The 15177-nt window shown below is 40.9% G+C and overlaps 2 protein-coding genes across 4 annotated transcripts in view; one reads left to right on the top strand and one right to left on the bottom strand.

The window, feature by feature from the left end:
- CA4 (carbonic anhydrase 4) overlaps positions 1 to 3805 on the top strand; it is a 30333-nt gene extending 26528 nt beyond the window's left edge. The window contains exon 8 of the mRNA XM_008178820.4: positions 350 to 3805. Within this exon, the coding sequence (XP_008177042.2) occupies positions 350 to 541 (192 nt within the window). The 3' untranslated portion in view covers positions 542 to 3805. The remainder of the gene's footprint in view (positions 1 to 349) is intronic.
- ZNHIT3 (zinc finger HIT-type containing 3) overlaps positions 1 to 10083 on the bottom strand; it is a 64357-nt gene extending 54274 nt beyond the window's left edge. For 2 of the 3 annotated variants that reach the window (XM_065572822.1, XM_065572824.1), the window contains exon 1: positions 9974 to 10083. The gene's annotated coding sequence lies outside the window, so the exon portion shown is untranslated. The remainder of the gene's footprint in view (positions 1 to 9973) is intronic. The other variant, XM_065572821.1, reaches the window with a different exon arrangement.
- Between the last annotated feature and the right edge of the window lie 5094 nt (positions 10084 to 15177).

Genomic DNA, 15177 nt, shown 5'->3' with positions numbered 1-15177 from the left:
GGGTTTAGCAGGCCAATGCTCAAACCACTGAGCTATCCCTTGCCCTGAGGGATGGGGCAGGAGCTGAACATAGAGAAAAGACCTGTCTTTCCAGGGTGGCTTGCGCTAGACAGGACTAGGATGTTTAGCTGGGAGGAAGTTTAAGGAGTCTGCCTGGGCTAGAAGCAAGCATCTGTCAGTGATCTGGGGAACAAGTTTTGGTGGCACTGGGCTAAGAGGGGTGAAAACATTATCTACTCTTGTGGTTCAGAGCAATACTACCGTGTGAGGAACTATAGAATCAAGATAGGACAATTCCCTTTTCTTTCCCTCAAAAAAAAAATAACTATTTTTGGATGGTGGTGTGCAGGTGGAGAACTTCTTGGAGACGCTTTACTTCACTAAGAATAAAACATTACTCATGACCGACAATTTCCGACCTGTTCAACCTCTCAATGACAGAATCGTGTACCGCTCTGATGTCAGTGTCGTCCAGCCTCCTGCAAAGGCTTTATTGGTGGTCCCAACACTTATCTACGTCATGAGTCTTCTTTTCCAATGAACACTCGCCATCCAATACCAGGCTCTGTGGAGGTTAATTTTTTGTTTCAAACACTTTTCTCCAGTTGAGAAGCCCTAGACTACAGCTGATTTTACAACATAGCCTTGATGTTTTTCCTAACACTTATCAATAGGAATCTTATATATGGCTGTCGATTAATCACAGTTAATCCACGCGATTAACTAAAAAAATTATTTGCTATTTTAAAAAATTAATCACAATTAATCGCAGTTTTAATCACACTGTTAAACAATAATAAAATACCAATTGAAATTTATTATAAATATTTTTGGATGTTTTTCTACATTTTCAACTATATTGATTTCAATTATGACAGAATATAAAGTGTACAGCGTTCACTTTACATTATTATTTTTATTACAGATATTTGCACTGTAAAAATTATAAACAAAAGATATTTTTCAATTCACCTAATACAAGTACTGTAGTGCAATCTCTTTATCATGAAAGGGCAAATTACAAATTTTGATTTTTTTTTGTTACAGAACTTCACTCAAAAACAAAACAATGTAAAACTTTAGAGCCTACAAGTCCACTCAGTCCTACTTCTTGTGCAGCCAATCGCTAAGACAAACCAGTTTGTTTACATACATGGAGGATAATGCTGCCCGATTCTTATTTACAGTGTCACCTGAAAGTGAGAACAGACATTCGCATGACACTTTTGTAGCTGGCATCGCAAGGTATTTACGTGTCAGATATGCTAAACATTCGTATGCCCCTTCATGCTTCGGTCACCATTCCAGAGGACATGCTTCCATGCTGCTGACGCTCATTAAAAAAAAAAGTATTAATTTATGACTGAACTCCTTGGGGGAGTATTGTATGTCTGCTGCTCTGTGTTTTACGCACATTCTGCTATATATTTCATGATATAGCAGTCTCGGATGGTGACCCAGCACACGTTCATTTTAAGAACGCTTTCACTGCAGATATGACAAAACGCAAAGAAAGTACCAATGTGAGATTTCAAAAGATAGCTACAGCACTCGACCCAAGGTTTAAGAATCTGAAGTGCCTTCCAAAATCTGAGAGGGATGAGGTGTGGAGCATGCTTTCAGAAGTCTTAAAAGAGCAATACTCAGATGTGGAAACTACAGAACTTGAATCACCAAAAAAGAAAATCAATGTTCTGCTGGTGGCATCTGACTCAGATGATGAAAATGAACATGCATCGGTCCATACTGCTTTGGATCGTTATCAAGCAGAACCCGTCATTAGCATGGAAGCACGTCCTCTGGAATGGTGGTTGAAGCATGAAGGGACATATGAATCTTTAGCGCATCTGGCACGCAAATATCTTGCGATGCTGGCTACAACTGCGCCATTGTTCTCACTTTCAGTTGACATTGTAAACAAGAAGCGGGCAGCATAATCTCCCACAAATGTGAACAAACTTGTTTGTCTGAGCGATTGGCTGAACAAGAAGTAGGACTGAGTGGACTTGTAGGCTGTAAAGTTGTACATTGTTTTATTTTTGAATGCAGTTATTTTTTGTACATAATTCTACATTTGAAAATTCAACTTTCATGAGAAAGCGATTGCACTACAGTACTTGTAGTAGGTGAATTTAAGAAATACTATTTCTATTGTTTTTTACAGTGAAAATATTTGTAATAAAAATAAATATAAAGTGAGCACTGTACACTTTGTATTCTGCACTCTAATTGAAATCAATATATTTGAAAATGTAGAAAACATCCAAAAATATTTAAATAAATTAAATTCTATTATTGTTTAACAGCACGATTAAATCGAGATTTTTTTTAATCGCTTGACAGCCCTAATATATAATATATAAAAATTAATTTCAGGGATCATCATCATCAATGCTCATGATACGTATAATACAAAGATAGAGAGAAGCCCTTTTTAAAAACATAAGACTTTGCTTTTGAAAGCAATAAAACGTATTAATTGCAACCTGATAATTTTAAAGCAACACTGCAAGCGTGCTTAATGATCCATCCAAAGGATTTATAGGAATCTGGACTCGGAGTGCCAAAGTGAGGTTCTGAATGCAATACAGTTATATGCTGCACCTCAAATCAGGGACATGAAACTGCTTTGGTCACACATAGCATCCGCTATGTCCTCCAACACTAAGGCACAACACAACCTGTTTAAAAAAAAAAATCAATCAATAAGCAATACAGGGCTCATCCTACGTATTGCAGGATACATGGCATGCTTCACCCAGAAGGGAACATTTTCTTGCTTCTCTCTCCTTAAGGTTAATTTTTAAAGAAGGGTTTGATTATTTTTTAAATCTACCGCTCTTGGGTTTTAGGAACATAGGAGTTACTATACCGGTCAGATTGTTAGTCCAATCTAGTCCAGCATCCTGCCTCTGGTAGTAGCCAGTATTGGATGCTACAGAGGAAAAGGAAAGCTCCACCCAATACATCTAGTTTAGCATACATGGAAAATTCCTTCCTGAATCCCATTGGAGGCTTAAATCTGAAGAGTGAGGTTTGATGATCCTTTATAGTCTCCTATTGAATAATAAAATACTAGAACTGTTCAGGTAATGTTGTTTCCCCGTGTGGAATTTTTCTTTGAATTTTTTGGGTTTTTTTCATCAAAACCCTCCAGTTTTTTGTTTAGAATTTATATTTTGTGAACATTTCCATTTTGTTGGGGGAAAAAAAATGTTCCAATGAAAACATTTTGACTAATTCTATAAAATACTCCCACACTTTATAAAGGGGGTTGTTCTGGGATTTGTGTTGATATCTTCAGAGCTTATCCAATCACACACTGGAAAGCCCAATACGCTCTGAAGATGCGTTTCTCCTGTTAAATTCTGATCACCTCAACATGCAGAGAGATGCAGTGATTTAATCCTTTGAGCCAATGTAATGTAACGTGTTGCAGCCTCTTGGTGAATTTTAAATCTTGGCTATCTCAAAAAGGGATTTTATACTGCGAGTGCAGAGTTATGCCTTTTTCTTTAGGGCTATGTTTGTGTACATGACACTATAATACCACATCCATATTGTCACTCATATGAGAGATGTACAAGGGTGCCTGGACACATTTTACTAAGGGCGAATGGCAGGGTGGGAAATTATTTTCTTCTCTACTGTATCTATTTAACAGTCAATTATGAAGACTTGAAAACCACAATGGAAAAGCAGATGGATATTTATACCTTTAGGAGAATATCCAAGACTGTAATTGTATTTTTATATTATTTAAGAGATTTCGAGAACTGAATATAAATAAAAGCTGGTGGCTGAATTGTGATGTCTGAATCTTTCAGTGGCCTGGCGTTTCTCTCTCTCTGCCCTCACAGCAAGTGCTAAGAAGAGGAAGATATTTTCCCCATCTCTTCTAGACAATTTAGGTTGCATCTTTGGAGGTGTTCCCCGTTCCATTTGTGCATTATTATGTCAATGGTCCTTGAGGTCTTTGGGAGGATCCTTCCTTTACATTGGCCTCTGAGATACTAATTGCACACACTGGAATTATGCAGACTATAGGGCCTGATTTTGCATGGTGCTTTGTGCCCTTCCACTCCTGTTGAAATGGGGAGTGCTCGGATTACTATGGATAAAATGGAACCATAGGGTCACCCAATACATCTTCATGTCAGCATGGACACATTGCTATTTAGTGGGATGCTAGCTAGCTAGGCATCCATCCATCCCTTAAACTTTTTTGTACTACCTGCTTCCACTACTTCCATCCATTTCCCAAAACCAGGAAGACTATGGAGAAGCTGTGGAGCAAAGAGACTTCGCTTTGTGGCTGTTTTACAACATGTAGTAAACTAAAGTTATTTGACAGCCTCATGTTCTGCTGCCCCATCCCCATCCAGGTTTCCAGGCAACAACAGAAACAATGCAATCTTGTATAAAAGTCATGCGTCTTCATTTTTTAAGACCTTGGCAAGGTTATCACTCCTCAGCATGGTCCCGCCGAGAACAATGCTCTGTTCATGGAACAAGACGTCTGCATCTTTATGAGAGGATGCTTAAGGTGTAGTCGCAGCCTTCTTCATTGAAACCATCATGCTCATTGAAATCACACATTTCCACATCCACAGAAGGGTGGGCTCTCAAACTGCATGAAGAGTGGCTAGACCACAGCACCGGGCTTCAGGACTCCTGGGGGTCTATTTTCAGCTCCTTGGGCACCTGGCTGTTCCTCAGTTTACCCAACTGGAAAATGGATTTACTCCTTCAGCACTTCAAAGGTTCTGTGACAATTAGTTGTATGCAAGGCACTGAGTTTCTCATATAAATGGACAAAGTGCTATTAATTAACTACGTTAATTGCGCTATAGCAGCAAGCAGTTGGAAAACATGATTTACGTGAAGGAGACAACACTCATTCACGCCAAATATTTGGACAGGGGGAAGAAAAAAATGCTGCTGGCAAAGTCAATAGCTTCAGCTCTATACAAAATAGTCTTTCATATTCTATATATGCCTCAAGGTGGAAGACTTCAAGCATTACTCTAGGGATATCTTCTTATTCTAGAAGGGTGAGATTTACCCCAGTGTAGAGGGCCTGCATCAATCCCCTTCTCAGAGTATAACTGCAGTTTAGATTATAAGTAATGCCCCAGTATTGCAAGGAACTTTGTGTAGGTTCAGGAGTTCATTGCAGGACAGAGGGGGGATAGAACATTATGGGGGTTCCTCCTAATAAGGCCAGATCATCTGCACTCCATTTACATTTTAAACGAGAGTTGTTTATTTAACGGTCAGCCCATCATATGCTGAAATTCATACTGGCTTCTTTCTGGCTCACCCATCAACAGTAATGGTTTTCTAATGGGAATTTAATTAATAATTTTGTTCAAGATTCTTAAGACAAAATAGAATCCAGATCCCTCTTGCAGGGTTGTGTTGGCTCTGAAATGGTAAGAGGATTAAACAAAAATAATGAAAATGTGCTGTAAGCAGCGTAAGCAGATATGACTCTGCACATACACAAAGACCTATTGGATGAGTAGGTGCAACATTTGCAATCACGGTACAGAGTAAAGCTGAACTTCAAGCCCTTAAAGTGGGGCTTAAGTGGTGCTAAGAGACTTGTGCATTCTTTAGGCACAAGGGTGTATTTCTCCCTAAGTGTCTTCAGTTCAACTTATTTAAAGAATAATTTTTCATCAGCATGCAGCGTCAGCTGTTGGGGAACGCACTGCATCAGCATATCTTTGGTCAGTGCAAGCTCAGGAATGTTCTGTTCCCTTCCAACCAACGAGTGTGATGTCTTGTCACCAGTACTTGGCATGCGGCTGGAGCGCATGTTATTCTTGTTTCATAAAAAAATTCAGGCTCAAGCGCTCTGCTCCCATTTATACAGTGCACCCATTACAGAAGCCTAGTTCCACAAAGCTCAGAACTGAAAACACCTATATTCCAACAATTAAATTAATTTGACATGTCATTAAAAAACCCAACTCCCTAACAAAACGTAACACAAGACCCCTTCACCATTCTATCTGCCCCTCAGGAAAAAAAGTCTTGCTAAGTATTTTTATTACATATAATGCCTTGCAACTTATACAGAACGTTATTAATGCATGTTCTGAGAGACTAGGAGGAGGGGTGAAAAATCAAGTGTCCAAGACCATTAACAGAGAATCCACCAACACCAGCCCCTGCGCATCGAAAAATCGAGGCATTCTCAAAGATGGATGTGTGCCAGCTCATCTCAGCTACCCGGGTAGAACAGGAGGAGAGACAAGGTCTGTTAGACAACCGGTAGCTATACCACAAAAAGCTATTTAGGTTAAAGACAATCTTTTGAATTGCACCTGAAACCAAACTGGAAATTGGTGCCATCTGCAAAGCAGAAAGATATTAATGGACCAATGATTTACACCTGGTGTAGATCTGGCCCAATACACTGTTATTGCCAGAATCACCGTAGTGCAAGCAGCCAGCCACATTCTGTACTAGCACATCCGAGTGCGCTAATCACAGGGCTACAGGTCAGTTACTGGATAAACCCAAGGAAAGATACAGCAAGGACTATTTGATTTAAAAAAAAAAACAACAAAAGATTAAAGCAAGATCTTTGGTTTTTCTTTAAAAGACAGTTAAGGAAAAATAATTTGTTATTCCCAGGTTCATTTCGGTTGCAGGCACCGGGGTTGTACATACATAACCATTTATCATCTTATATTTCTATTTCTCTAATGAATTAGCTAGCGCATCTGCTTGAACTGCAAGGATGATACCAATTTAGAGAAGCTCCCACAGTTCTAATAGCCAAACTATGAAATTACAGCCCCATGTTTGCCCCTTCAAGTTAGCATCAGTGTTTTTTAATCCATTCTCCTTTAAGGGATTAATGGCAGTTAAAGGGGATTTATACACAGAAGTTACCTGAAAAAATGGGCATTTGGGGCAACTTTAGAGTTAGAGGCTATTGATCGAGAGAACAAGATCTTAACTAAAAAAGGGTCAGGGAGGTGGTGTTTGAATCCAGATCAGTTCAGTGGTTGGTCAGTGTTTGGGTTCAGGACAGAAACAGGGTAAATGTTCAGGTTTGAAAGTGCAAAAATCTTCTAAGGCTCCCTACTGCAATTATGGCCCAGAATGGCAAAATCTCACCAGATTAGATGTAGATGTTCTTAATGATATTTCTGCCATTTTGGGATGACATCTGAATCATTCTTCTTAGGGGTTTCTATTAGTGGTTATCACTGTAGCATTCAAGCACTGCACATGTACTTTTTAGGACTGTTTAGAGTATTGAATTCCCTGCTGGACTTCATGGAGTCTTCTATTTTCCTTGTTTAAAGGAATCTCCACTTGGGGCATATGCACACTATATACATATTATATCAATTATGGATCCAGAAATCAGACCCCTTCCAATTTTGGATCAGACTTGGATTTGGGCGCATGCATTTGAAACCACCATATTTCTCAAAAATTTGAGCGTGGGAGGCAGATTTGAGATAGTAACTTGGGTCCTCTTTTAGTTTTAATTTCTAATGCAATCACACTTAATAACTGACTAGCTAAATGAAGTCAGTTCTTCATTGAAAGAGCCACTGTAAACAACTCTAAATGCAGTTAAGCTTTCCATCAGGTCACAGCTGTTCAGGAAGCTGAGACAAGAAATGCCAGACAATACTCATAAGGCACATATTTATATTACCCATCAAGGATTATCTGCAAGACATTGGAAAGGAACATGTCAGTGCTGCTGTGCTGGTCACGTCCTTATAGATATTGGACTTTTGAAGCAGGAGTTCAAATATACAAAATGCATTTTTCATGCGAGCATTAGGAAAATTTGAAGTTGCCCTTTTTTTTTTTCTTTCCAGATCTAGCCTTTAAGGGTAGAAGGGGCAGGTGGAAATGACAACACAGCTACCAGGCTTTCTGCTAAGCACATGCGTATAACACACTCTTCACTTGTCCCAATGTGAACTGTGCCTCAATTTTTCCCATTACATAAAGGGATATCAAAAGTACTTCCATATCTCACATGCTGTTCATGAGGCTTAATAAATTATTATTTTTAAATCACTACCAGATTTTATATAGAAGAGTACAAAGATAAGACTATGTCAATATTTTCATCTGCTATGCATGCAAAGGGGGGGGGGGGGGGGATACATTCCAAGCCAAACTATCAGGGGGTAGCCGTGTTAGTCTGTATCTACAAAAACAACAAGGAGTCTGGTGGCACCTTAAAGACTAACAGATTTATTTGGGCATAAGCTTTCGTGGGTAAAAACCTCACTTCTTCGGATGCATAGAGTGAAAGTTACAGACACAGGCATTATATACTGACACATGGAGAGCAGGGAGTTACTTCACAAGTGGAGAACCAGTGTTGACAGGGCCAAGCCAAACTGTTACACTTTGGAGAGAAAAAGCTAAATGTTAATGAACAAAGGTAAATTCCTTTTTAATGCAGCTAGAAATAGATCTCAGTGGTGTCATCTTTTATTGAAGTCATGACTAAAACATAAAACACTTCACTTTACAGAGGATTAAAAAAGAAAAACAGAAAAACAAGAAACACAACAGTGCCATCCAGACAATGGAAAATGAGGAATCTGGAAACAAAAGTCATTTTCATAGACAACTTGAGTTTGTATTCGCCTTTGAGCTTACTAATGAATGAATAATGTACAATGATAAGTACAAAAAAGTAATATTTCTGCCCCTCTGGAGTGCTTTCTACATGAGTCTCTCAAACTGCTTTACACACATCTCACACACACACACACACAAAGACTCAAAACACCCCTGTGAGAGATTATATTCTTTAACTAGTGCATTATCTTCAAAGATAAGATGAGACACAGAAAAAGGGTGTGATTTGACCAGGGACCGACAGCACGTCAGTGGCAAATGTGGGAGCAGAATCCAGAAACCCAATCTAATAATAATAAAAGTACCTAGTTCTTACATATCCCTTTTCATCCATAAATCACCAAGTGTTTTACAAAGCAGGTAAGTTTCATTGCTCCTCTTTTACAGATGGGAAAAAAGGGACACAGAGAAGTGAAGTGGCCTTCTCAAGGTCACCTAACAGGGCATAGCTTGCAGTAAAATGCAGGTCTCCAAATCCCAGGCCAACACTGTATTTGCGAGGCCACACTTCACCTAATGTAATGTCTAGTTTCTCTCTGTATCACTCAGATCTCTCTTTCTTTCCATCGGCAATTTCTCTGTTTGAGTCATCACATTTGTAATGGCCCATTGCGGCAGTAGCTAGAAATACAAAGCTTTGGGTACAAGACCATCCCTTAACCCTGTACAAGGGGCTGGCTTAGTGGGCTAAGCCTCAGGTATGCCCTCTTCCCTACCAACTGTTTCCCTAGAACACCAGCAAGGGTAACGCGGTCTAGTGACCTGCACAAAGAAGAGACCAGGTTTGGTACAAATGAGTGCATGGGGGGTCCAGGAGGGAAAGAGACCCTAGAAGCCAAACGCTTGGCTGCTCAACACACATACTTGGGACAAATGGAATAACCGCCAGGGTTTGCCTCCAGACACACCTCAGGGACCTTGGCCCCATTGGCGTACGGCACTTTGAGGTGAGAACGGAATTCTCTTCAGTTCTGGCACCCACAGGAGTGGACAAAAACATGAGAAAGACCCACAATAATCATAACACCGGCTAAAACCAATGAGATGTGAAACGTCAGCCTGACAGGGACAAACAGGGCATCCCTTCACGCACCTTGGGCATGACATGGCTCCCAACCAGGCCCCCTCTGCAGCTCCCACTCATCACGCAGCTTCTGCCCAGTCTAGCTCCCCTTCCCACACACACACTGCAGCCACCAACTCCCCTAAACCAGCTCCCACGTCTGCTTCCCCTCTCCTCGTGCAAGCCCCATGTCCCGCCCTAGTCTCTTCCCAGCAGGCTGCAGGCTCTAGGAAAAAGCTGAGGTTCCCTACCCAGGAAGGTCCTTCTTACCTGCTTTGTGCACCATTGCCGAGGAGATGAGGCCTTGGCTGCCTGAGAATTCGCCTTACAGGCTCTCCTAGGCTCTAGTCTGCGGGGCTCACACCTGGAACCGTAGATCTCAAACAGCTGCTCACGGCTGAACAAGCCGTACAACGACCTCTAGCGACCACAGGCGGTACTGCAGGCAGCTTAGCCCACAGGCATGGGGCAGGGTAGAAAAGACCAAATTAGCAAATGCTGGAGGAATTGTCCCTTCCCCGTCTGCCTCAAAGGTTTCCCCCCACCCACAAACCTTGGGGAGCAGTAGGGGGGGGCGTATTACTGGTGTTCCAACCCTGCGCTGTGGTTCTAAGTAGGCAGGTGTTGTAGTAAAAATAAATATGATCTAAAGGAGACTGGAATGCAAAGCCACAAACAGTTTTAACATGTTTTGAGCATCTCCTCCTCAAACTTCTCGAACTAATGATCTGTTCTTGGGAGAAAAGCAGAAGCTGGAAATTCCTCAAGCAGAACAGGTTGATGCCAACTTCGATTGCACCTGTCAAACAGGTGGAAGCTGGCGGTTCCCCCTCAGGGAGAGGATGGGGGAAGCTGAGGAAATGGTAGACAGGGGCTATCCAGGTAATGTGGGTAGCATGGTCTAGCAGTTGTATTCCTTGTATGTCAGACTGTGTTTGTGATTGACTTCTCAAATTTTAATTGATGGGAACCTTTATATGTGTAGCGATACATGTATTGGAAACATGTCTTACTGCAAAGCAAGGGATTAAGAATACCTTTTCAAACCCTGATCTGCTATGAGCAGGTTCTATTGCTGGAGAATCACAGTCAGATTCACCTTTAAATAGAGATCATGTTTGTGCTGCAGGGACACTGAGAGCTTGTACTTAGGTTGCTAATCCATGCTTCCACATATACACTGCTACTGTGATCCAGGCTAGCTAGATTAAAGCTAACACAGGCATGCAACAATCACAACTTCACCTGGCAGTGTAGACATACTGTCAGTGGCTTCTCTGGCATGCTTGGCTGAAACCTCAGACCTGCAACATCTACTGGTTGCTATTCATCCCACCAGTGGCTGCATTTATCTAGATTTACAAAATGCGACCCTCTGTGGTGGTCTCTGCGTTCTTATCTGCAATTCCAAGTACCCCAAAATTTTCAAGATGGAAATTGGGGGTGGAGGCAGATTTGTTCTCCTAATTACTTATAACAGGTGCTTTCCCCCTAGCACCTCTCCGCAAAACGCACAGGTGTTACCCACCCAACACCAAAGATTTCATTGTATTTTCTCCCTTCAGATATTGCAGGCAGATGCTGCCCATTATAATGGGCAGGTATCTTGTAGCAGCTCTTTTGGAGATGGACATCAGGTAGGGCAACCTGAGAGCCCATCATCCGCAAAGCCAAGGCTACGTAGCTTTCCTTCTAACGCGATGCTCCCCCATCCCTCAATAGGGTGACCAGATCGTAAGGGTGAAAAACTAGGACAGCGGGTGGGGGGGTAATAGTCATCTATATAAGACAAAGCCCCAAATATTGGGACTGTCCCTATAAAATCAGGACATCTGGTCACCCTATCCCTCAACCACCTGCTGCAGCTGAGCAGCCGCTCATGATAATAGAGGCGCACAGCTCAACAACTCCACCCCGGGTTCCTCCCCCTAGGGGAGCCCACCTCTATCTTCCCTCCAATCGGAGCCACCCAACGCCAAGCGCAAACCACACACTCCCACTAGCCGCCTCAGGAATTGCCCACCCATGGCGTCCCTCAGCAGCTGCCCGTGCAACCTTCCTCAACATTTTCCCACCCAAACCCTCTCCCTCAGCCACCTCAAGATTCTCCACTCCCTCCCCCCCAGTCCAAGCCACCACCTTAGTGCAGGAAACGCCTCAGAATTTTCCAGCTCAGCTCTTCCAACACTAAATAGCTTTGGTTTTCTTTGCTGCCCCTTCCTCCTTTTGCAGCATCCTCCCTCCCTCAAAACCCAGTTAATTTAATAGCACCCTGGCCTGCTCTGGAGCAGATTTAACACTTCACACTCCTGGCAGATTTCATGCCTCATTTGCTGTATTAAGACCTCTAACAAACTTAGCACTCCAGAGGAGGCACCACTGCAAATTTACCACACAAGTTATCATTGTTCTGTTCCCAGAGAGTTAGCACCACTGCTCCTGGTGCTTTGATCAGTTTACCACTGCAGGGTGCCACTATTTTGTGCCCAGCCCAATTAAATGCCCTGTATTTTTGTACCAGAGTACAGTGGTCCAAAATTTATGCTGAGGAAATTTTCAACATAAAAAAGTTCCCTACAACTAAAGAACTGCAGTGGATTGTTACCAAAGTCAGATGTTTATTAATGACTATTTATTTAGCGTGTGCAGAGTCGTCTAGCTAAGCGATGGCATCTTCTGAGGGGTGGTGCAGTTCTTCTATTGAACATGCGTAAAAGGGTATTTTAAACACCAATACAACTGTTTCCAGTTTTAACTGATAGGGAAGTAATTTTACCTCATGTTCCCCTTCATTTTTAAGACTCTCACCAGTACAAAAGATACACAACAAAATGCAGCGTTGCCAGCCCGTTACGGGTTATATACATTTATACACACATACAAGAATGAAAAGCTACATAATATAATCCTTGAGCCTTAAAATTGCATCTGTCCTGCCACAACAAAGGGAGTTTTATAGGAACTACGATTAAATAGGCAGTAGAAAACGTTTGAGTCCAGATCTATACATACCTGAATATACCAATGTAAGAAACTTAAACAGCAAAAATAGATGAACTAGAATGTCTAGCAACTGAAGAGGACTTAGATAAAATAGACATTTCTAAAACATGGTGGGATAACACTGATCAGTTAGATGCTGTTTGCAGTGTAGTTATAGCTGTAACGGTCCCGGGAGATTAGAGAGACAAAGTGGGTGAGGTAATATCTTTCATAGGACCAACTTCTGTTGGTGAAACAAGCTTTCAAGCTACAAGGATATCTTCTTCAGGTCTGGGAAAGGTATTCAGGCTTTGCCTACACTACACAGCATTTAGCAATATGGCTGTGCCACTACAGCTGTGCTGCTAAGAGGGGCACAGTGTAACTGCTGTTTGTCGGCAGGAGAGAGCCCTTCTGCTGACAAAGCGCTTTTCACACTGGCGCTTTTCGTCACCAAAACTTTTGTCGTTGGGGGTGTGTGTGTGTGTTTTTTTCACACCTCTGAATGACAACAGTTTTGCCAACAAAATTCCAGTGTAGACAAAACCTCAGTGTCACAGCTAAATACAAGGTGGAAAAGGTTGTTTAGCATAAGTAGTTAACACATATTCTAAGAGATCAATCAAGGTGAAGTGGTCCGTTAACACCTCTGCAGTCAAAAAAGTGGAGTTAGTGGGTTACAGATTGTTATAATAAGCCATAAATCCAGCATAAAATACTGTAATACCTGGCTATATTTTATACAGGAAGGAAAGCTTAGGTCTTGGAGATGGGGAGTTAAATTATAGTTAAAAGATTTCATGAGTAGAAATAACATTTTTGAGTTGGGAATACCAAATTCCAATGAGTAGATGCCAAGGCCAGAAGGATCATCATTGTGATCATCTAGTTCAGTGGTTCTCAACCTTTCCAGACTACTATACCCCTTCCTGGAGCCTGATTTGTCTTGCGTACCCCCAAGTTTCAGCTCACTTAAAAACTCCTTGCTTACAAAATCAGACAAAGATACAAAAGTGTCACAGCACACAATTACTGAAAAATTGCTGACTTTCTCATTTTTACCATACAATTATAAAATAAAAATTGGAATATAAATATTGTACTTACATTTCAGTGCATAGTAGATAGAGCAGTATAAACAATCATTGTCTGTGTGAAATTTTAGTTTTTACTAACTTAACCAGTGCTTGTTATGTAGTCTGTTGTAAAACTAGGCAAATATCTAAATGAGTTGCTGTACCCTCCGGAAGACCTGTATATACCCCCAGGGGTACGTGTACCCCTGGTTTAGAATCACTGATCTAGTCTGACCTGCATAAAACAGGCCCAGGTCATAGAACCTTCCCAAAGTAATTTATTTTGAACAAGACCATAATTAAAAAAAAAAATACAATCTTTATTAAAAAGTTACCAGTAATGGAGAAGTCACCATGACATTGACCCTTGCTAAATTATTCCAAATGTTAATTACCCTTACTGTTACTGTCTGAATTTGTCTAGATTAAACTTCCTAGCTATTTGATCTTGTTATGCCTTTGTCTGCTAGACTGAAGAATCCATCATCAAATATTGGTTTCCTATTTAGATACTTATAGACCACTTCTCAATACCTCTCATGTGTCAACAACTGTCACTATGTCTTCAGTTGCCAAAATCTCTAGCCTCACTCCCTGAAAACTTCTACAATACTTTGTCATCTAAGAAACTCCAGGGTATTTAAAATGTAGGGACGGCCTAAAAGGAACGGATTTCAATATAATAAATTACATCACAAGAAATACTGCATATATGTATATAGCATTGTTAATTTGCTTATCAAGTGCATTGAGATCCACACAACTTTTTAATTACCTGAAGCTGGTGGAAAAATCTCTACTTTTTGGCCCAGAGTGTTGCAGAAACCAGGAGATCTTGCTGCCAAATTCAGATCAAACAGAGTATTCTGGGCCTTAAGTCTGCCAAGCAACATTACTAGTCAATACTTAGAAAAGTGAGAGGGTACAAGCCCGGAACACTCCTTATAAGGTGACTATGTATTAAATACATTTTACCATCCTATTAACTAGTTTAGCTCCCTAAAATGTTTACCCCTCTATGCCTCCACATAATGGTGTTTATATAGTTTTTGTTTGTTTGTTTTACACAAGCATGCAGTATTGCTAATCCTGAGCATTAAAAAAATAGGGTCAGGCCCCCCAAATCATTACATTGGTTAAAAATCTAATTTTAAAAATAATAATTGTAGGTGCTTTTTATTCAAAAGCTGAAATCCTCATTAAATTACATGAATTGTAGAGTTGCGGCTTTGAAACAAAAACACCAAATAGGAGACTCACAACAAAATCATGAAAGTTGACAACACTGAGCATTCTAAGAACCAACTGGAGTAAACGGAGTTTTAAACACATTTCAGAAGTGGTTCAGTCTGAATCTGCTTGTTCTGACCCATTTTAGTGCTAGTGTGGACATGGACAGACTGAAAACAGTTCAAC

The sequence above is a fragment of the Chrysemys picta genome, chromosome 19 (assembly GCF_011386835.1).
Source record: "Chrysemys picta bellii isolate R12L10 chromosome 19, ASM1138683v2, whole genome shotgun sequence".
Lineage (NCBI taxonomy): Eukaryota > Metazoa > Chordata > Testudines > Emydidae > Chrysemys > Chrysemys picta.
This window is presented reverse-complemented; position numbering and strand designations above follow the sequence as displayed.